We start from the raw sequence: 21519 nt of genomic DNA, 5'->3' as shown, positions 1-21519 counted from the left end.
TTTAATAACTCTGAATTTTTAAGTATTTTTATTTGCACCTGTAAAACCCATTTTCTAGTGACTTGAGTTTATACCAATCATTCATCTTGCTTCACCTTCGCCTGTCTCACACCTCATGGTCTAGTATAAAACATGATACAAATATAAAATAAAGACACACATCTATATTTAGTAATAAAAATAAGGTGAATGCTATCTTACCCTCTCTAAAGTAACATATTCTGATGTATCCTATTCTAATTGGGTGTTTATTTTAACTTGGGTTACTTTAGTCTCGTGAGAGTTAATAATATCTTTGGAAGACGGTAACGATAAAAGAAGAAAATAGAATACCCAATAAGACAGTGATACTTAAGAGGCACAAATAAGGAAGTGGGGAGGAGTAAATGCAATTAGAGAGAATTGGAGTACGTTTTCTAGAAAAGAAAACGGAACACACCCAATAAGACGGTGATACTTGGGAGGTCCTTTTCTGACAGAATGATTTGGGAAGAGAAAATAAGACACCCAATGTTTGGGAAGCATAATGACGAGACGACGAAGGAGTAGGGAGGAGTAAACGCAATTAGATAGAGAGTTGGAGTACTTTTTCTAGAAAAATAATTTAGGAAGAGAAAACGAAACACCAATGAGACGGTATTGCTTGGGAGGCACACAATGACGACGATGAAAGAGTGGAAAAGGTAAGTCAAGTTAAAATAAACACCCAATTAGAATGTGACACTACATGTTACTTTAGAGAGGATAGGATAACATTCACCTTAAAATAAGTATACAAGACAACATATTTCACAATCCAATATTTTGTCCTAAAAGAATGGATGAAAGGATCAGAAGCTTTTGTATCTCTATTTCTATAACTAAATGGTGTAGCCACATTTAGTAGCAGCTTTTAAATATGCTCATTTTGCTGTCTATCATGACTTCTTACTCAAGTTTACAAGAGGATTTTGTCAACAAATCAATCATTCTTGGGTAATTGGAAGCATTTTCATCAACTGCCATGCAGCTTGTATAATTGAAGCCAAGCTGTAGAGGCTTGACACGAATAACAAGTCATGGGAGTTCGGCTATATTTTTATGTTGGTTGCCGAAGACCTAACACAACCCTCCGCCTTTATCCGGGCTTGACACAAATAACAAACACTAACTATTTCAAAGAAAAAAAAACAAACACACACTTTGCAATTGATTTCCAATTCACATCTCAAGAACACACATTGACTTGAATGAATTTAAAAGAATAAATACTATGAACAGCTGAGTCAAGCACAATAACTCCTAATCAGGTTACCTTATGAAACCTTACTCCACATTCTCTTGATATAATTACAGAAAATCCCCTATCTTAGGTCAGGGTTACTACACATTCTATTGTACATCTTAATAACAATCATCCTAGTTAACTGTACAGCCTCTTTAAGAGTAATGCACATGATTGAAAGCCTTCCTGGTAAGTGGTATGCCATATTACATCCTATCTATCAAAATATGTGAAGCTGCAATTGACTGCAATCTATCCACAAGTACACTAAATTCTCCACTTTCCACGTCTTCCCCTGTCTATATCAACTAGCCTCGTTGATGATGTAGCAGGTAAAGGTGCTGACAAACCAATAGATTCTGGAATATCAAGATTGACTCCCATAGCTGGCCCTGCCATTGCACGCTTCATGTCCATCTCATGTAATGGGCAAACCTCGAACCTTACTTTGGCAATCTAACAATCAAAAAGCAACACAAACATTAATTAACTGAAAGTTCAAACACGTATAGCAAACTGCTGATCAGTCAAGAAGACCATACTATTTCGAGATGAAGAATGGACGCATGTGCATCAGCAAGCCTCTTTTGCAATTCTTCTATCTTTTTTGTCTGATACTCAGCATTCTCCATTTCATTCCCTCTTTCCCCTAATTCTTTATATAAAGCTGCAGGAGCCAAGTGGAGAGTACAACTTGAGGAAGGATAACATTTTAAAAAGGAAAATAACGGAAAAAAGTTACATCTACAATGGTTCAGAGCACCCTTTTGAACATGCTTTTCATAGTAGTCTACTAAGATATGCATCCTTTCAACCATATCCAAATAATAATGGCAACAGTTTCTCACAAGGTAGGGATGCTTACATTGTCAAATGGCCAATGATTGTAAGCAAGCCATTTAATTCTAAATCCTTCTTAATGATTTCGTCCACAGTTGTGTTGCACTTAAATATCGAACTGCCTCCCATATGATCTACTAATCTTTAACCTGGGGCTGGGACTTCTACAATATAGAGGTCTTCTCCAATAATAAAACTACCTAGGTTGAGATTATAAAATAATTTTTAACAATAAGTGCTACCCCATCTTTCTCTTTAATACTTTTGTTTCTAGTTCCGAAATGTCTAATGTTTATTGATCTAAACAAAATTCGCATCTGTGCAGGATAGAGTTTCTTCTCTGAATCCATATCCAAAGTAAAAAGGCTGAAGAGGATTGAGAAGAGGGTATACCGGAGGATTACCTTTCACAACAACAACGACAATAATAACAATAAATCCAATGGACAACAGATTAGTTATATCCTATACATAAAACCTAACAGAAGGAACACCGGAAAGGAACAGAATTGTAAATTAGACAATCAGTCAAAGCAGTTCACAAAGGGCCGAAATATACACAATATACACACAAGACACTCTCTTTCAAAGAAAAAATAAACCCAACTACTCTGGAACAACTGCAGAACCCAGAACATTCTAGAGGCTCTCTGAATATAAGAATAAAAAAGCTTCACTTGATTACTGTAGGTATAGACATGTTGCATTCACAAACTAAGTAGTGTTAGAAAGTACCTGTCAAAATAGATAGCACCCATATCTGAGTTGGAGTATCAGAAAGCTTCTTTGCCAAGGTCAATGATGATCTCAATATCTCCCTGGCTTGTACAGTATCATGCAATGCAAGAGCCAAACTGCCAAGGATCGTCAAATATTGGGAAACAAGTTGAAGGTTACCCAAATAAGTATGCGTCAGCTGCAATCCCCTTGCCAGACGATTTCTGCAAAATAAAAGTTAACTTAAAAGGAAGGAAGAAAAAGAAAAATAGCATGCTAAGGGTGATTATTGAGATTGCTTAGAGGCGATTTGACTGGTTAGAACTCTTATTGGTATAACCAAAGTTTTCAACTAAAACAAGTTACTAGTGTCAAACTATTGATTGGTTGGATAGAATGTCCCTTCAAATAGTTGTCTAGTTGAATTGGTCGGTCGGGTCTAAAGGTGGTTTTCTAAACAATGGTGTTTGTATATCCCTCCCGATTCTCTGGACATTTTACTCATCTCTTCTTTACAATGACATGCAAATTGATAAATCATAAGATATACCTAAGAAGGCGATTAATTTATCTAACAGTACTTTGATCTACTGCACTTGTGAATATAAACTAGTTACTTTTACCTCAATAAATCAAAAAAGAAAGATAGTTCTGATGCAGATCTATCAAGTATTACATATTTTATACCCAAGTAATTTGTATAACTGCAAATCAACTCCTAGTTCTTGGAAAGATCCTTTGCACACATTCAAAACAATTTTTATGGACAGACAATCCTGGTTGAACAAAACCTGGCTAAAATACTTGCCTTGCTTCTTGAAGATCCTGTCGCTTCATCAATAAAAGACCATAAGCAAAAAGAACACCAGTTTTCTCTCTGACTCCTACAAAGGAATCCATAACACCGTAAACTGGAGTAATCAAATCGAGAGCCTGCAGGAAAATTATGATTTGCTTAAAACATACAGGTGCTGGAATTAAATTACTAGATGAAAATATGTAGCAAAAAATCAATTTGGGATTGTAGAAGCTGTTGAACCTGTGAAGAAGATTCAGCATCACCAATGCAGATATACGAGACAGCTGCATAAACTTGACACATAGCTTGCATTGATTTGCTCTCTGTAAGCTGCACAAAAATTTGTTAGTTTCAATATCTTTCAACAATTTATAGTAGTCACCAATTAGAAAACTACAAAATATGGGCCTATAGCACAACAAATCATCATGTCAATTTGCCACAATCACTAAAGCTGCATACACATCTTGATCACTACTAAAATATGACATCTATCGTTATGTTACAGACACACCTTTACTGCTTCAACAAAGTGAAAAGCAGCTTCATTATAACAGCCAACAGAATGAGCATATTGGCCTCTAAGCATCTCAATGATGCTCTCACATGCCTGTAATATAGTTGGAAACCGTGTGAACCAATTTTTCATCTGTATCAAAGCCTGCAAAATTGCATAAAATACCATAAATTATTTCAGCTCTGGAGCATAGTAGGACACAATTTCACTGCCAACATTTTTAAATCACTAGTACAAGAAAATTATCATCATAACAAGCCAGCTAACAAGGTGACATGTTTCAATTGATCCTGAAATATCAACGAAATAAAATACAAATTATCATGTCTTCTCATCTATAGAACTGACAAAATATACCAAAAGCATCTAAACAACCTCTTGGGCTTCTACAAATTCTGCCCGAGTGAGCTCTACGGCCACCTTGTTTTCAAGAAACTGAATTAGTAGCATTAAGTACACACCAGCCATCCAGATAGAAGAGTGTTTCAATTCCACTTCTGCTAAAAATGAAATTTCAATAAGGTTGCATACGGAAACCTTGTAAATAAACAGCATGAGCACTTTGAAGTTTGAAGACAATATAATGCTAATGAATCTCACCTGTGACACCATCAGTGATTCCAAGCTTCAATAACTCATCTGCAAAGAAGAAACATTACTTCAATAGAGAATTGGTAGTACTTGCAATTCCTGCATAATGACTTTGCCCGTATTCCGTTTAAAAAACAAAAAAGTTGCCCACAAACCTTGAATGATTTGCATTCCAGACTCAAAGCGCTTTGTACACTCCTTAAAAAGTCCTTTCGGTCGCCCAAATATAACAACTATTAGATCAACCAATGCATAGACAGCACTTTTAGGAAGCCATTCACCATCAATCGGAGGAGGTGCCAGTGGAAGCTTATCTCCTAGTGTCCTTCTGACATTACCAAAATATACAGGTTCCAGAGTTTCACACCCAGTCGAGCTCAATCCATTCATGTTTTTTAGCTGCTCCTGAATCGTTGATTGCTTTTTAGATAATGCTGCTCTATCCCTGTAGTGAAGGTCAGACCGAGAAAGGCTTTGATCTAAAGCATTGAGCTCCTTCATTAGCTCTTGCATTTGTTGTGTTTGCTGCATGTCAGCCTTCATGGCAGCATCCAGATTGTCTACATGGGGTGCAGCATTCTTGTAATCGCAGAGCCGCAGTCGATAGAATATGTGCAGTAATTCATTATAAAAGAGTAAGCCAGGGCATTGTTGTCTCTGATGAGACCAGACCATGGAAGAAACAAAAGAAAAGGTTAAGTCTAGCGAGTTCAGTTGAAAACATGCATCTGTCTGAGTGTTCTTTGCAAGAACAAAAAACAGAAAAGCAAAAAGTTAAAGAATCTGCACTCACTTTATCAGGCTCAATTGACTCCCAAATCTCACTGCATCTCTTAACAGCTTGCTCAACCAAATTATCATCATCCCATTGCATGAGGTGGACATGTAATATTGAGGTAGCAAAAAACATCTGGTCCATTATATAAAACAAAAAAGTATTGTCATCCTTTTGGATATATTTGGATGGGGGATAAAAATGGGACGAAATTTTTCATGGATAAGCTCCATGTTTAATTACACATCAAACTCATCTATGACAATTTCTAGCCCATTCTAGGGAATGTTTGTTGGAGGATAAAAGTGCTCTAGAAATTTTCATAGATGAATTTGATGTGTAAATTTATGCATGAAACTTATCCATGATACTTTCAGCTCATTTTTACTCCCCTTCCAAACATAGCATTAGTGGTAGAAATTCACTGTCAAATTACAGGTCAAGTGCAGCGAAGGAAGCAAACAACATGTCACTTCGTGTAACCACCGGCAACATACCTGCAACTCTGGGTTGCATATTTCAGTAGCAGTGGTATATCCACATTCTAAGGAAGATATTGAACCCCGGTAGTCACCCTCAATTGACAAAGCATTCGCAAGCTGCGAATTGAAGTTGCAGGACCACAACTTCATTGACATCCTTCATAAAATTAAACTAAAAACTAAGAATATGTAATTCACAAACCATTAGTTATTACTGAACATAATATAAAATGGACAATGTATAATAACTTTCCAGTTGCATGCCTATACATCATAATCAAATATCGAACAACTTTGATGTATCAAATGCAATTTCCAGACCAAAAATAAAGTAAATGTAATCATTATTATTGTTATTATTATTATATGTAGTACTACTATACACTTCATCCAGGTAACACGTATTAATCATATATACAAAGTTTCTCACAAAATAAGCATATAATTCCAATATGCAAGTTATAGCTATTATTTTCTTTTGGTCATGGTAAAATGATTACAAGATAACGAATACTATCATTTTCTGTACAAACTACAACTTAACAGACCTATGGATTTGAAGGTCCATAACAAATCCTGAGTCACAAAGGTTATATTTCACACTAACTAGTAAAAAAAAAAGCAAAGCTAAGTAAATCAAATAAAATAAAAAAATGAAGCTATGCATACTCATGTCCAGCCGATGTCGTAAGCTCCAGGCCTTTCTGCAATATCTGTTTCTGAGATGGAATAGATCCAACAAGATGGTAGCATTGGCTAAGTAAGCTATATGCTCTGCACTTCAATTCAAAGCATGATGGTATTGACTTTAAAAAACTAAGTAAACATTTATCAATAAATAACACTAGAATCTGTGGCGATTGGCATTTTCAAAACTCATAATTTTCACCTTACAATTTTCAGTTGGATTTTTTAAACCAAAAAATTTATTCCACAATAATTAGAAATTAGGTCAATAATAGTAGTTGATTGTCTTTAATGACCAAGGTTAACTTTTTGAACTTTTTGAATTGCCTTGTTAATTTATATCAATTCTACACTTGTACCTTTCTGGTTTAGAATTTTGCAACCTCCATATCAGGTTGGGCATTGTATCATTCCTAAGTCATCCCTCTTATTGTGGTTTTTTAAGCTAAAATGGTGAGTTAAAGTATATAGTTACAACATAGAAACCACTAAAAATATGCAAATTTAATCATAAAATTAGTGTATGAATTTTTCTTTTCGATTTCCATTTCTGGAAGCATGCCGCTTTATACACCAATATATTACCTAGCCAAAGTACAATTCAAAGTATCAGCTAAAGGTTCCAAACAAGGCATATTTAGCAATTTAGTAAGTTAACCTAATTTCCATAGAATTCCAGCTGCAGATCAAGCAACATGCAAAGCAATCCGTATCCCGTATCCAACCCAATTCTTTCTCTACACCACGAAGAAGAGAGATTCTACAGCAAAACACATCTCTTTAACTAACACCAGCACTAGTTTTCTCCTTCATAATTCTAGCAATTAGTTCTGAACCTCCCATCTATTGCTAAATGCTATACTATCCCACTAAACTAGTAGGAGAGAACACAGAATTCAAAAACCTACAGCAGAAACTACTTCTACTCCAAGTAAATCAAATTAAGAAACTTAATAAGTGCATTAGTGCGAGAAATCATAAAGCAAGATAAGAGAGGGAAAAGAAATGGTACTTAACAGAGCGTTCAAGATGGGACTTGGCGTGAGAGATGTTGTGAGAATGGTGGAGGAGCAAAGTGGCGATGCGGAGGCGCGTCTTGACTTCAACGATCGGAAAGAATGAAACCTGGCTCTGGCATATGGCTTCAAGGCACTTCACCGCTTTCCCTATCTCGCCTCTTCTCTCGTGAAACTCCGCCAAACCCCACAGCCCTTCCGCCACCGCCTCCATTATTTTCAGATTCAACACCACCCCCACCACCAACCTCCTCTTCTTCACCACAACAAAAATTTCTTCTTTATTTTTTTATTCTTTGCTTAGTTTTGCTTTTTCAGGATAACAAATTGAAAAAAAAAAAAAGTAAAAGGATAATTAGTTAATTACTCCTCTGGTTAGACAGTGAAGTCAAGGACGGGTGAAAACGAGAAGAAAAGAGAAGAAATTGAAACAAGTGAGAAAAGAAATTGCCAAGATTATTTATTTATTTTGTAGGTCTCGAGAGAAGGAACAAAAAAACAAACAAAAACCCTTGATGGGTTTCACCTTTCAAGTTTCAAGTTCATGATACTGTTTTAGTCCAAAAATTTTTCCACTGTATACAATATATCAACTCACCAAAAAAATATATATCTCAATATTTTCATGAGATGTGAACAAGTTTGGATGCATTTTAATATTTTATAATTGTATAGGTATCACATTTTACAAAAGAACATGCATAGACTATGGAGTATGGAGAACTAATCTTTTAATTAATTAATTAATATTATTTTTTTTAAAAAAATCATATATTTTGGTAAATTTAGGGTTACGAATATTGAAATTTAAAATTTAAAATAAAAAATATAATTCAAAATATTAACTGATTTTGACTAAAAATATTGATTTCTCTTTAAAAAATGGTAAAATGAGAAATATTTTATAACAAAAATGCTATTCGTACACTAAATCAACCACTAAAATCAACTACTAATATATTTGTATACATGTGTATTTAATTTATTTTCAATGTGTATTTATATTTCAATATGAATTTTATACTAGTGGTGACTGACTTTGGTAGCTGATTTTAATGTACACGTAGCATAACTCATTTTATAAATCATGAGTTAACTATGTTGATTCTGGGTCATATTAATTAATATTAATATAAAGTCATATATATTTTTAATATTTTTATCATTATTCTTAATAAAATTAAAATTTACACCTCCAAACAAGCTTAAATAGACATATATCATCCACAACCACAAGGGAATATATATACCCCTTACATGATTAATTATCTTAATATTTTTTTTATATATCAAATGTAGTTATAAAAAAAAAACCTATCTTAAGATATATTAATACTCGTTTGCCCCCTTACTCACCTACTTAAATTTTTTAAGCAGAAGATTCATATAAAATATATGAGTAGCTAGGTTCTTGCAAGGAATTGGCCTTTTTCTAGTGAATCTAAATAGTGTGAAGGAAAATAACAACTAATGTAATACGGAAGTTATTTTTTCAACTAACCACAACCCTAAATTTTGAGTGTGTTTGGAATAAAATAATTTTGGAATTATTTGATTTTATTTAAAATAATTGAATTGAGAATAAATTATTGTGTATAAGATCATTCATGTAAATAATGATTCACTTAATTTAACAAGAATTTATTGTACAATTATATGTTTGGATTGGATTACAATTTAACAAGAATTTATTTTATTTGAATTTATAATTTTATATTTTTATCTTTGATTTATTATATAATTATCTACTACCACTAACTTTGGTAATCCAAGTCGAAAATTCAATCTAACAACTAAAAAAATAATATTTTTTGTCAAAATATTTTTAAAACTTAAAATAAAAAAATAATCGGCCCATCTCATTTAATTTACTGGGTTGATCATAAACCTTACAAACTGAAAAATTATGGCATGTGAATATATTGTTGGGTGTGTAACAAGTGAGTGAACAATTAACTAATGTGTGTGTAAGTGAAGGTGCAACAACTACAAAAGTAAGTGGATGTGTAACGTGCATTGTCGGAGAGAGTAAAAGAGAGCAACAAAAGGGTGTTATAATTTTTTATTTATTTATTTATTTATTTTTTTGAAATTGAGAGCTGGTAAATTTTTTACTTAGTAATAATATTCTTAAAATTGTTTAAAGATAAAAATTGTGTTTAGTTCTATTCTCTTTCTCATCTTAAAATTTTAATTGTGTTAGTCTATTTTATTACTCTAATACCCAAAATATTTGCTTATTTTTACTATTGAATTAACTATAATTCAGTATTTAAAAAATTCAGCCACAGACAAAATGTTCTTAAAAGAAGTTATCGATAATGATTTAAAAATACGATAAAAAGAATCAGTAAATATTATATTTTTTATAAATAACAAAAAAACTTTCATATTTAGTAAACGACTTATCTAATTGATCTAAATTTTTGTGGCAATATTTAAATAAATATTTAGAAGGTCTACAAAAAATTTAGAATAAAATTTGATCTCTAGATTTTTCTTTTCATTTTTCAAAACAATGTGATCTTTCACAATATTTTTTTAAAAATATCATTTAACAAAAAATTACCAAATTTTGAAGATAAAAATATTTTATTTTTCTAATAATGATTGCAAAAATTTGTATCAAAATTTGATCTCTAAATTCATTATTTCAAATATATATTTAATATCCAATTCTTTTTATCGCATTTTTAAATCTTTCAAAAACTTATTTATCGTTAGCATTTTTTGTGGGTTTTTTTATCAACTGTGTGAACTTTCGGTACCATTTTGACAGTTTACTCTTTACTGTTCATGCAATTCATGCAAGTTGTGTGAGTTTAATACCTTATAAAATTATTATTGTTATTTTAATTCTTTTTCCCCTACCAGTAACATATCCATCCTTAGTGAGCCATTTAAAGAAGAAATTCACTTCTCTTGTGGGAAAATGACCATAGAAATAAGATAGTAACTTAGATTTTCATGGCTAATACTACAAATCCTTTAACCATGCAGCTCTTATTTGATTCCGAGATTTTCACATGTATTGTATTATCGGTAGGCTCTTTTGTGTTGTTTCTCTTGTTAGTTTTGTACAATAGCCTAGTTGGGAAGCCAAAGAGACTTAGATCTAAGTTAATTAGGCAAGGTATAAATGGTCCACCTACAACTTTTATACTTGGAAATATTAGGGAAATAAAGAAGGCCAAGCAGCTTACAACTACTCCAAAATCTCATTCTCTACAACCCATTGATGTCCATGATTGTGCTTCACTTAACTTCCCTTTCATTGAGAAATGGAGGCAAAAATATGGTACTCAATTTATTTGAATTATTATTATTTATTTCCTCTTATTATTTATGTTTTCATCTCTGTTCCTTGCCTCTATTATGTCCTAGAACAGCTTTTAAGCTAAATTATTTGAGAAAACAGGTAAATTGTTCATGTTTTCTCTTGGGAACACACAAATATTGTTTGTGGACAAACCTGAGATAATAAGAGACATTATTACATGTACATCCTTGGACTTGGGAAAGCCTTCATATCAGAGGAGAGAGTTAGGACCATTGCTTGGTAAGGGAATCATAACATCAAATGGAACCATATGGGCAAACCAAAGAAAGATCCTAGCTCCAGAGCTATACATGGAAAAGGTTAAGGTATATTAATAAACCACAAATTGTTCTTCATTATCTCTACAGCGTGTTTAGTTTGCGTTTTCATTTTCAGTATTTTTTGCTTTTAAAATTTTACGAGAAAAATAAGTGAAAATTGAATATTGAAAATGAAAACGCAAACGAAACTTAGCCTAAGTTTTTAAGTTTGATTTGTGTTGGTATATATTTTTATAAATTAATTTGGCCTCTTAGCTTGCTTTATGTTTTCAAATGTTCTCCAAAGGGAATGATGACTATAATCGGGGAGTCTGCTATTTCTTTGGTAAACTCATGGAGTAATAGAATAGAGGCAAAGGGTGGAAGTGCAAATATAAAAGTTGATAAGTACTTTAGAAAATTTTCTGGGGATGTTATTTCAAGAGCATGCTTTGGTAGCAATTTTTCCAAGGGAGAAGAAATTTTCTCAAAACTTGGAGCTCTCCAAGAGGTCATGTCCAAGAATGCTATGGCTACATGGATTCCAGGAATGAGGTAAGAAATAGTTTATTGGATACTCATATTCATATCATAGATGCAAAAATTAATTATTTTTACCAAGACTATGAAAATTGAACCAATAATTAAACAGGTAAAATTAAAAGTTCAAAGGTTTAAAGTTCAATTAAGATACAAATGGAGTTAAATCAAATATAATAAAATTATTTATTTTAAAAGATAACGACTAAAAAATTAGACAGATTGATCAATTTACTGATCTTGTGGTAAGCTTTTGGTTAATCCGATTGAACCGCCCAATTTTATCTAATTCTTAAAACCATAATTTTTACTTATACGATAATATATAATTGAATATTCATGTAAAAAAAATTATTCTACTAATATTTTCTGGGAGAAAATTGAATATATATTTTATGACTAATTGATGATGATTTATATGTTATAGATACCTTCCAACAAAGAACAACAGAGAAGCAAAAGCACTAGAAAAGGATGTGAGAAACTGTATACTCCAAGTGGTGAAGAAGAGAAAGGAATCAGGTGATGATGAGAAAGACATGTTGCAAATGGTTCTTGAAGCTACCAAAGACAGTAAACTGAGTGAAGAGGGCATTGAAAACTTCATTGTTGATAACTGCAAGAATATATACTTGGCAGGTTATGAGACCACTGCAGTCTCTGCTGCATGGTGCCTCCTTTTGTTGGCCTCAAATCAAAAGTGGCAAGATCTCGTTCGAGCTGAGGCACTCCAAATTTGCAAGGGTAAAGTCCCAGATTCTAACATGCTAAGTAAGATGAAACAGGTATATGTGAATCACTAAGCAGTTTGTTTTTTTTATGTTTTTGTTTTCTAATTTTTTAATATTTTTGGTTTTAAAATTTGTAAAAGAATTATATAATAGGAGTAAAAATAAATAAATAAAACTTTGGTTTTAATACATTAAGGCAAAAAATATTTATATATTAGCAAAAATAATTACTTTCATATTCAACGCGTGAATGTTTATTCAAAGAAATAGACATGATTTAACGACTATGTAAAATAATTTACATTACTGTCAATTTATCAAAATTAAACTTAATTTTAAAAGTCAAAATAATAAAATTTTCAATTAACAAAGATTTCAGACCTAACTTTAGTTGATCAAATATTAGTTTCAAAAAATAACTAAGTTGGTTTTCTAAAATTCTAAAAAGTAAAAATATTGGAAATGAAAAAAAAAAAAAAACTGTATCCTTAATGTTTTCTCATGACATCAAGGAATTTAATTTGTCACTAATTGTAACTTACATTTGTTTTTGTTGGCAGTTAACAATGGTTATTCATGAAACATTACGCCTTTACTCCCCAATACCTGTTATTTCAAGGGAAGCCTTAAAGGATATGAAATTTGGTAACCTTAATGTTCCAAAAGGTGTAATAATTTGGGCAATGACATTAACCTCACATACAGATACAGATATATGGGGACTTGATGCCTACAAATTCAAGCCAGAAAGGTTTGCAAATGGAGTTAGTGGTGCATGCAAATTGCCACACATGTATATGCCCTTTGGAATGGGACCAAGAGTTTGTCTTGGAAGAGATTTGGCCATCACTGAACTCAAGATATTGTTAAGTCTCATTTTGTGTAATTTTTCCTTTTCCCTTTCCCCTGAATACATCCATTCACCTTCTCTTAAGTTGGTTGTGGAGCCTGAATTTGGAGTAGACTTATTAGTTAAAAAGCTTTGAATTGTTCCTTAATTAGTTTGTTGATTAAAGGAACTAATAAAATATATAGAGTTAGTGCCACTTGGATATGGTAATGTATGTTATTAGGTAAAATATTGAATTTCATTCTTGTTTATATATATAGTTACATACATGATAGGCTTAGTTAATTTTGTCTATCTCTATAATTTTAATAAAAATTTTTTATAATTCAAAATTTTATAATTTAATTTTTATATATTAAATAAAAATTTTCATTTTTTATGCCTTTTCTAACCATTTTATAATGAATTATTGTAGAATAGTCTAAAAAAATATTTTAGGATTATTATATTTACCAAAAGATAATTATTAGTAAGGGCCAATTAACAAATTTTATATAGTATAAAGATTTAATTAAATTTAAAATTGTAAATATAAGGAATTAATATAAAATTTAGTAAAATTATAAGCATCAATAAAAAGAATTAAATTTAAATTATATAAGCATTTTTTGTAAAAATATATATTTTTTATCCTTAATCTCTTTGCTACTAAAAATAAATAAAGATCGACCCAAATCAACTCGATATTTAAATGAAATAGATGCTCACCAGATGCGTGGTCTACAATGATGCAACTCTTGCAGGAGACATAGCCACGCACAGTCGATGCCCTTATCGTAACGGGTCAAGTTCAAGTGAGCATATCCTATTACATAGTTAGTTATGTTATAATTTTCTAAAAATCAATATGTTCGTCATGATTAATTTAGTCGTTTTTCTGTAAGATGTATTATCGTGGTTGGTGCTGTGTAGTATCTTAATTATTCAATAATTATTGTTATAACATTATGATGGTTTCAGTGGCTAAGAGAAGGGGGGTTGAATCTTAGCCCCCTTTTTCTTGATTATACTTTCTGGTCTTTGAGGAGACTTTTCTGTTTTTGTCTCGTCCCTAGCCACGAGATTTTTTACTTTTGTCTCGTCACTTGACACAAGACATTTTCGATTTTAGCTCCTGTGCAGCAGAAACAGAAATGAAGAAGTAGAGAGAGAAGATTACACCCAGATATATCCTGGTTCAGCTGCTAAGTGCAATGCAGCCTACATCCAGTCTCCATCACAACAATGATGGAATTTCACTATAATCATCCAGATTACAAATTGTAAAGTGCTAACCCAACTTACAAGGGGATTCCCACAGAATCATGAAACACAACACAGATGTACAAAGGAACTCTAAGGACATCTAAGGCTTTTTCTTTTAATTTTGCACTCTCTGTCTTTTTCTGCTCTATGGCTTTTTCATACAAACCTCACTTGTTTGCCTTTTTCCATGAGACTCAAGACATGACAAAATTAAACAGAAAAATATTAAAGAGAAAACATTGAAGGAGAAGAGAAATCTGTTAGCTCAGGTAGCTCTGAGAACTTTGTGCCTTGCACTCTCACAGTGTCTCCTTGCTCCAAACAGTGACTGTTCTCTCTTTTTAAATAAGAGGGAAGCCTCCACACTTGAAGCCAACACCCAAACCAACTTCTTCCTCCTTCAAGAAACAGAACCGGTTCGGCCACATAGAGAGAGAAGAGATAACCATGCAAAACCCAATATGCAATTACCTCTAGTCCTTTCTTGATCATCACTCTTCATCAATCCGAGCTCTCCATCCTTGGCTTCCTCTCCAAGATGGATTTCTGGCCCTTGATGCTTCATGATGATGATGACTTCATCTGCTTCAATCTCTGCCTCAACCATCACTTCGCCACTCTAGCTACTTCTTGTGGTGGTTGAGCAGAATCAAAGACAAGCCATGCTTCAAGAATCTCACCTTGCTGGCCGAATCTTCTATCTTCCTTTTGAGTATGAAGGATCCGAGATTACCTCACCAAATCTTACCACATTTGGTGATAATCTCAGCCACAGCATACTTTTTCTTTTCTTTTTCGTGCCATCAACTCGATGGTCCTTAGGCTTGCTTTCCCTTCCTTTCGGTAGCTCTAAGTAGCTTCCATGGCTTCCTGGTTAATGACCGAAAAAAGAAGAAGAAAGAGATGAGAGAGAAGAGAGTATCTGAAGTAAAAGCAATTCAAAGTGATTAAACAAATTAAAAAATAGTTTGCTTTTACTTCCCTTGCATAAGGTAGCGTGCAGCACTTATGACAATCAATCAATTCAGCTGCAAATTTCTCTCTCATGTTTCCCATGCAATAAATGGTAATTTAATGAAATTTGGAATCCATCACATTGTATAATGCTTGTATCCGTTGGAAGCTTGTAACATAACTAAAGAAATGGATTTTAGTTAAAATGAATAAGACAATATTGTGCCCCATTTCCTTTTAAATTCGGACCAAGCATTTTTGGTCTTATACCAAGACTTTTAATTGGGCTTGTTATCACAATTGCTGGCCCATTTAAAGCATTTGCTTTCCTGGTAAGTTTGGATCAAGCATAGGAAGCTTTTATAAAAAAAAACAAATATGGGCTTAGTTGCAACAACTTTTGTTTTTCGGCCCAATTATAAACCTGCATCACAAAATTAATAATTAACATATGATTAATTAAGATTGAATTAATAATTTTGCAATTAAATATTTTAATAATGTTTGTTCATCACAAGTATTAATTTGGAGTTTTCCAAACTCATCAATCTTCCCCTTGATGACAAACATTATTAAAATTAAAATGGGAAAAATTGAAGGATTTGAGTACGAGTACTCCCTTTGAAGATTGAATTTCTCCCCCTTTCAAATTATCACATGGCTCCCCCTTGATGTATGCTATTTTACCAAGGGAAGCACTAATCCTGTGACATTTAAATCAACTACAAGTAACAATGTTATTCAACATATTAATTTTGAAATGTTGAATGCTTGATTTATGAGCAGATTAGAATGATATACAAAACTCATTTGCTATCACAAGTTTGATTTTCTGCTCAATAGACACATCAACTAAGCACAAACAGTGTTGTTCAAAAAATTCAATAATTTTTCAGTCAAAGTATCAGAACCATATCATTCAAGGGGAGAAAATATTTTTGAATCACACATGAACAAAACATGGTAGCTGTTAGATATCATATTTTAAAAAAACTGCCAAAAATAAATTTTCAATCCAACAAGTTTATCAATGATGAATCAACAGCCAGGCATCAAAATAAATCAATTATTATTATAAACCAAATGCCAAATGAGAATTAACTAATCATGATAAACTAAATGCAGTTTAAGCAATGCAGTTTCAGCAGCAACCATAGTAAATGCAATAACAACATGCATTAATATTCTTTGAACAAAGGTGATCATGAATTTTCAATTTGAAAATTTCATCCCCTGTTCTCATCCTCTGTTCCAGCCCCTGTTTTTCTTTGTTTCCCAATTCCAATTTTGGAAACTAACTTTCCTCCCCCTTTTGTCATCAAGGGGCACCTGCACAAAAAATATATAAAACAAAACAAAATATCCATAACAAAATAACAAGAGTGTATCAAAGTATCATAGAGCAGTGAGTATCAAGTTATGCTCATACAAAAAGCAGATTGAGCCTAATGAAGCCAATATCAAATAAAAGAAAAACAGTCATTAATCATCAGACAAATTGAAATCAGAGTCTGCAACATCTTCTTCACTGCCAGCTCCCAGATCTTTTTCCATGTTTTCCAGCATCATACCTACTCTCTCTTTACATCTCCCCCAAGCACGTTCATTTTCATAGGCTAGCTTTCGAGCAGCCCTATGGAATTGAACCATGAGTGTAGACATATTAGAGAATTCGGTGAGGATTTCCCTTATTGACTCGGTTGCTTTGGAGGATTCAAACTGACTTTCAAGGTCGCTGTCCATTGGCACTGATTTCTTACTCTTTGTTCCTTTTACAGCACCACCGCCTTTGATCATAGAAAATTTGTTCTCCACAGTTTCATTTGTTAAATCTACCTTATAGTACTCAAAAATACACGTGAGAAACATTCCATAAGGTAAATTAGCCTTTTTGGTACTTCTTACAGACTCCGACATATGTCTAATCATGAGATAAGCAAATGAAATAGGAGAAGAAGTAACAAGGGCAAAAATTATTAAAGAATCAGATACGATTATCCTATTGTGAGAACCACTTTGTGGAATTAAAATGTGGGTAGTGATGCGATGCAGCAATGAGTTGGTTGGTCCAAGAGCTTTGTGAGTAGGAACAGTGCCATCTAATCCAGACATGTTTGCACAGATATGAGAGAGAACTTGCTTGTAAGTAAGCCCAACATGATCATCCCATTTGTCACTCATGTATACCCTCGGTCCTTCATCCGTGTAGCCAAGGGCAGCACTGATGGTTTCAGTATTCAGAGAGAGAGATGCACACGTTTCACATAGGAGTGAAGACTACCATCAATCAGTCTGAGATTTGCATAAAATTGCCTAACCAATTTTGGATATACCATTTTGTGAGTGTGGAGCAGTGGAGACCATTTGATGTTGTCAAACAGAGGTTACAAGATAATTCCTTTGGCTGCCAGTTGATCAAGATTCACTAAGTATGAAGGACAGATATGCCTCTTTTCCAAAACCTCTTGATAGAATTCATAGAATGCACAAGTCAAGAATCTGGATGGATCATAGTGGGAGTGTGGCTTGTGAAATTTGTTCTTGAATTCCAGTGACTCAAGATTTGCCGGTTCCCTGGTTTCATGCAACACGAAACCTTTGGACTTCTGAGAGCTTCTGCCTGATGTGTGTGGTGTAGCCTTCTTTGGTGAACGCGGCGGTGGAGAAGGAACGGGTGAGGTTTGAGACGATTCTTCTTCAACACTGGGCTCCTTATTTTTGCCACGGCCAGAACTCTTGTGAGCAATCTTCTTTCTCATGGTGGGTGTTTGTTTGGCAGATTGAGAGGGAGAGGAAGAAGATGTAGAGTGAATGTGAATATGTGTGTGTGATTATGGAGTGAACTGTTTTTGAGAGAGACTGATTCTTCCACTTTTTCTTGATGCAGTTTTCTTTTTCATTATGTGAAGAGAGATAAAGAGTGTGGAAGGAGAAGGGTTGGCCAAAGGTGGAGAGTGGAGGGAGGTTAAGGAAGAAATAAATGTTGATTGGAGAGAGATAATGGGGGTGGTTAATAGTCATCATGCGCGGTTAATAACCAGAGCGGTTTTCCAAGGATTTGAAAAGGTGGTTCCTTGAATCAAGGGATTAGTTGAAAAAGAAGGATTTGATTTGACATTATCCCTCTTTCAACTAGATATGATAGGATAACTTAGAGATTTGATTTTCCAAAAAAAGTAACTAACAAAACGGTCAGAGATGGGTCAAAAGGATTTTGTGGGGCCCATTGGCATTTATTTCTACGCAGTCTCCCCCTTAATCAAAGCTCTCCCATCATGCATTTATTTTTATCTCGTCCATTCCTGCGAGATAAAACTGGACAGAATCAGAAATTCACATATTTTCAACATGATATAAATCCACTATTCCCAAGCTTTTCCTTAACAAACAGAATCTATCTTCACAGAGGGGTTTTGTAAAAATATCAGCAAGTTGTTCTTCAGATTTTACAAATTGAATATCAATAGTACCCTTTTGCACATGTTCTCTAATAAAATGATATTTGATTTCAATGTGCTTTGTTCTTGAGTGCAGAACAGGATTTTTGAAAATATTTATTGCACTCATGTTATCACAAAATAGGGGTATACTATTGATTTTTAATTTGTAATCTTCCAATTGAGTTTTCAACCAAATTAATTGTGAACAACAAGTAGATGCAGAAATATATTCAGCTTCAGCTGTGGATAGAGCCACTGTGGCTTGTTTCTTGCTTGACCACATGTTGAGTGAGCTTCCAAGGAAGCAACACATGCCGGAGGTGCTCCTTCTATCCACTCGATCTCCCGCATAATCTGCATCACAAAACCCTACTGCACAAAAATCATAAGATTTTGGATACCATAAGCCATAATCACATGTTCCCTTAATATATCTAATGATGCGTTTAACGGCCGACAGATGGGATTCTTTTGGGTGAGATTGAAATCTTGAACATACACCCACACTTTGAACAATATCCGGTCTAGAGGATGTAAGATACATTAGTGAACCAATCATTCCTCTATACCGTGTCTCATCCATATCTAGGCCATCATCATCCTTTTCAAGTTTAGTGTTAGGATGCATTGGTGTTCCCATTGGTTTGGAATTCTCTAAGCCAAATTTCTTTATCAACACTTTTGCATACTTGCCTTGGTGAATAAAGGTACCACTAGGAGTTTGTTTAATTTGGAGGCCAAGAAAGAAAGTTAGCTCTCCCATTAAACTCATTTCAAACTCACTAGTCATGAGTTTTCCAAACTCTTCACACAAGGACTCATTGGCTGATCCAAACACAATATCATCCACATAAACTTGAACAAGAAGGATATCATTATTAGAAACTTTAATGAACAAGGTAGTGTCGGTGGTTCCCCTTTGAAAATGATTTTCTAATAGGAAGGCACTAAGCCTTTCATACCAAGCTCTTGGAGCTTGTCTAAGGCCATAAAAAGCCTTTGAAAGTTTAAACACATGATTAGGAAAATCTTTATGTTCAAAACCGGGGGGTTGAGCCACATACACTTCTCTATCAATAAAGCCATTAAGGAAAGCACACTTAACATCCATTTGAAACATTTTGAAACCCTTATGGGCAGCATAGGCAAGAAGCAACCTAATTGCTTCCATTCTAGCTACCGGAGCAAAAGACTCATCAAAATCAATTCCCTCTTCTTGATCGTAACCTTGGGCCATTAATCTAGCCTTGTTACGAACAACTTGTCCATCCTCACCAAGTTTATTTTTAAATACCCATTTAGTACCCGTTACCTTCTTACCATCCGGATGAGGTACTAATGTCCAAACCTCATTCTTGTCAAATTGAGCAAGCTCTTCTTGCATGGCCTTGACCCATGATGGATCTTCAAGAGCTTGTTTGACATTGTTGGGCTCCATTTGTGACAAGAGAGCAAAATTGCTAGGTTCGGTTTGCCTTTTGGTGGAGGATCTTGTTGTTATTCCTTGAGAGGGATCACCAATGATGAAGTCATGAGAATAACCCCTCATGGACTTCCATTCTCTAGGCTTTCGGACAGGTGTTGAGCTTTGATGATCTTCTGGTGGTCTCACTATTTCAGTTTCTCGTGTCTGCTCAGGAGACAAAATGGAAGTTTCTTCTTCGATCTGACGAGATAAAATTGGGTTGACAGATTCTTCATTTTGCACAGATTTGGGATTTTCTTTACTTGTTTCATCCTTTTCACAATCTGAATCAATATCCTTTACAATACTGGGAATTAAGTTAGAATCACAAAAGGTAACATGTATGGATTCCTCTATGGTTCTATACTCTTTGAGATAAACTCTATAGGCCTTGCTTATGGTGGAATATCCAACAAACATTCCTTCATATGATTTTGGATCAAATTTTCCAAGGTTTTTCATATGATTTTGGATCAAATTTTCCAAGGTTTTCCTTAATGTTAAGTATAAAGCATTTGCATCCAAAAACATGAAAGTACTTAAGATTTGGAGGGGTTTCTTTCCATAGCTCATAAGGAGTTTTCTTTAACCCTTTTCTAATGATTGTTCTATTCAAAATATAACATGCGGTGTTCACAGCTTCAGCCCATAAAAATTTAGGAATTTCATTCTCACATAGCATGGCCCTAGTCATTTCTTGAAGGCTTCGATTCCTTCTTTCAACCACCCCATTTTGTTGGGGGGTTCTCGGGCATGAAAAATTATGAGAAATCCCTAAGTCATCACAGAATTTTTCAAAGTCTTGATTTTCAAATTCTCTTCCGTGATCACTTCTCAAATGGGCAATTTTCAAATCTTTTTCGTTTTGAATTTTCTTGCAAAGGGTGGAGAAAGCATAAAATGCATCGTTCTTATGAGCAAGGAAAAGTACCCAACCAAATCTAGAGTAATCATCAACCACAACAAGACCATAATATTTACCTCCCAAACTTTGAGTTCTAGTAGGACCAAAAAGATCAATATGTAA

The 21519-nt window shown here is 33.7% G+C and overlaps 2 protein-coding genes across 2 annotated transcripts; one reads left to right on the top strand and one right to left on the bottom strand.

Annotated features, from left to right (window-relative positions):
• Window positions 1–1166: 1166 nt before the first annotated feature.
• LOC107458041 (sister chromatid cohesion protein SCC4) lies at window positions 1167–8090 on the bottom strand. The gene is made up of 13 exons (XM_016076233.3): window positions 7685–8090; window positions 6655–6801; window positions 6001–6142; window positions 5522–5638; window positions 4884–5385; window positions 4738–4776; window positions 4513–4634; window positions 4135–4281; window positions 3861–3950; window positions 3630–3754; window positions 2840–3045; window positions 1807–1931; window positions 1167–1720 (listed from the first exon to the last, which is right to left on the bottom strand). The coding sequence occupies exons 1-13, from the start codon at window positions 7900–7902 to the stop codon at window positions 1532–1534; spliced, it is 2169 nt and encodes a 722-aa protein (XP_015931719.1). The 5' UTR covers window positions 7903–8090; the 3' UTR covers window positions 1167–1531.
• Window positions 8091–10682: 2592 nt separating this feature from the next.
• LOC107457994 (cytochrome P450 714C2-like) lies at window positions 10683–13575 on the top strand. The gene is made up of 5 exons (XM_016076191.3): window positions 10683–10986; window positions 11107–11333; window positions 11575–11822; window positions 12235–12592; window positions 13099–13575. The coding sequence occupies exons 1-5, from the start codon at window positions 10683–10685 to the stop codon at window positions 13522–13524; spliced, it is 1563 nt and encodes a 520-aa protein (XP_015931677.3). The 3' UTR covers window positions 13525–13575.
• The last annotated feature ends 7944 nt before the right edge of the window (window positions 13576–21519 follow it).

The sequence above is a fragment of the Arachis duranensis genome, chromosome 7 (genome assembly GCF_000817695.3).
Source record: "Arachis duranensis cultivar V14167 chromosome 7, aradu.V14167.gnm2.J7QH, whole genome shotgun sequence".
NCBI classification, from domain to species: Eukaryota; Viridiplantae; Streptophyta; class Magnoliopsida; order Fabales; family Fabaceae; genus Arachis; species Arachis duranensis.
Note: the sequence above shows the minus strand (reverse complement) of the source record. Positions and strands in the feature narration are given on the sequence as shown.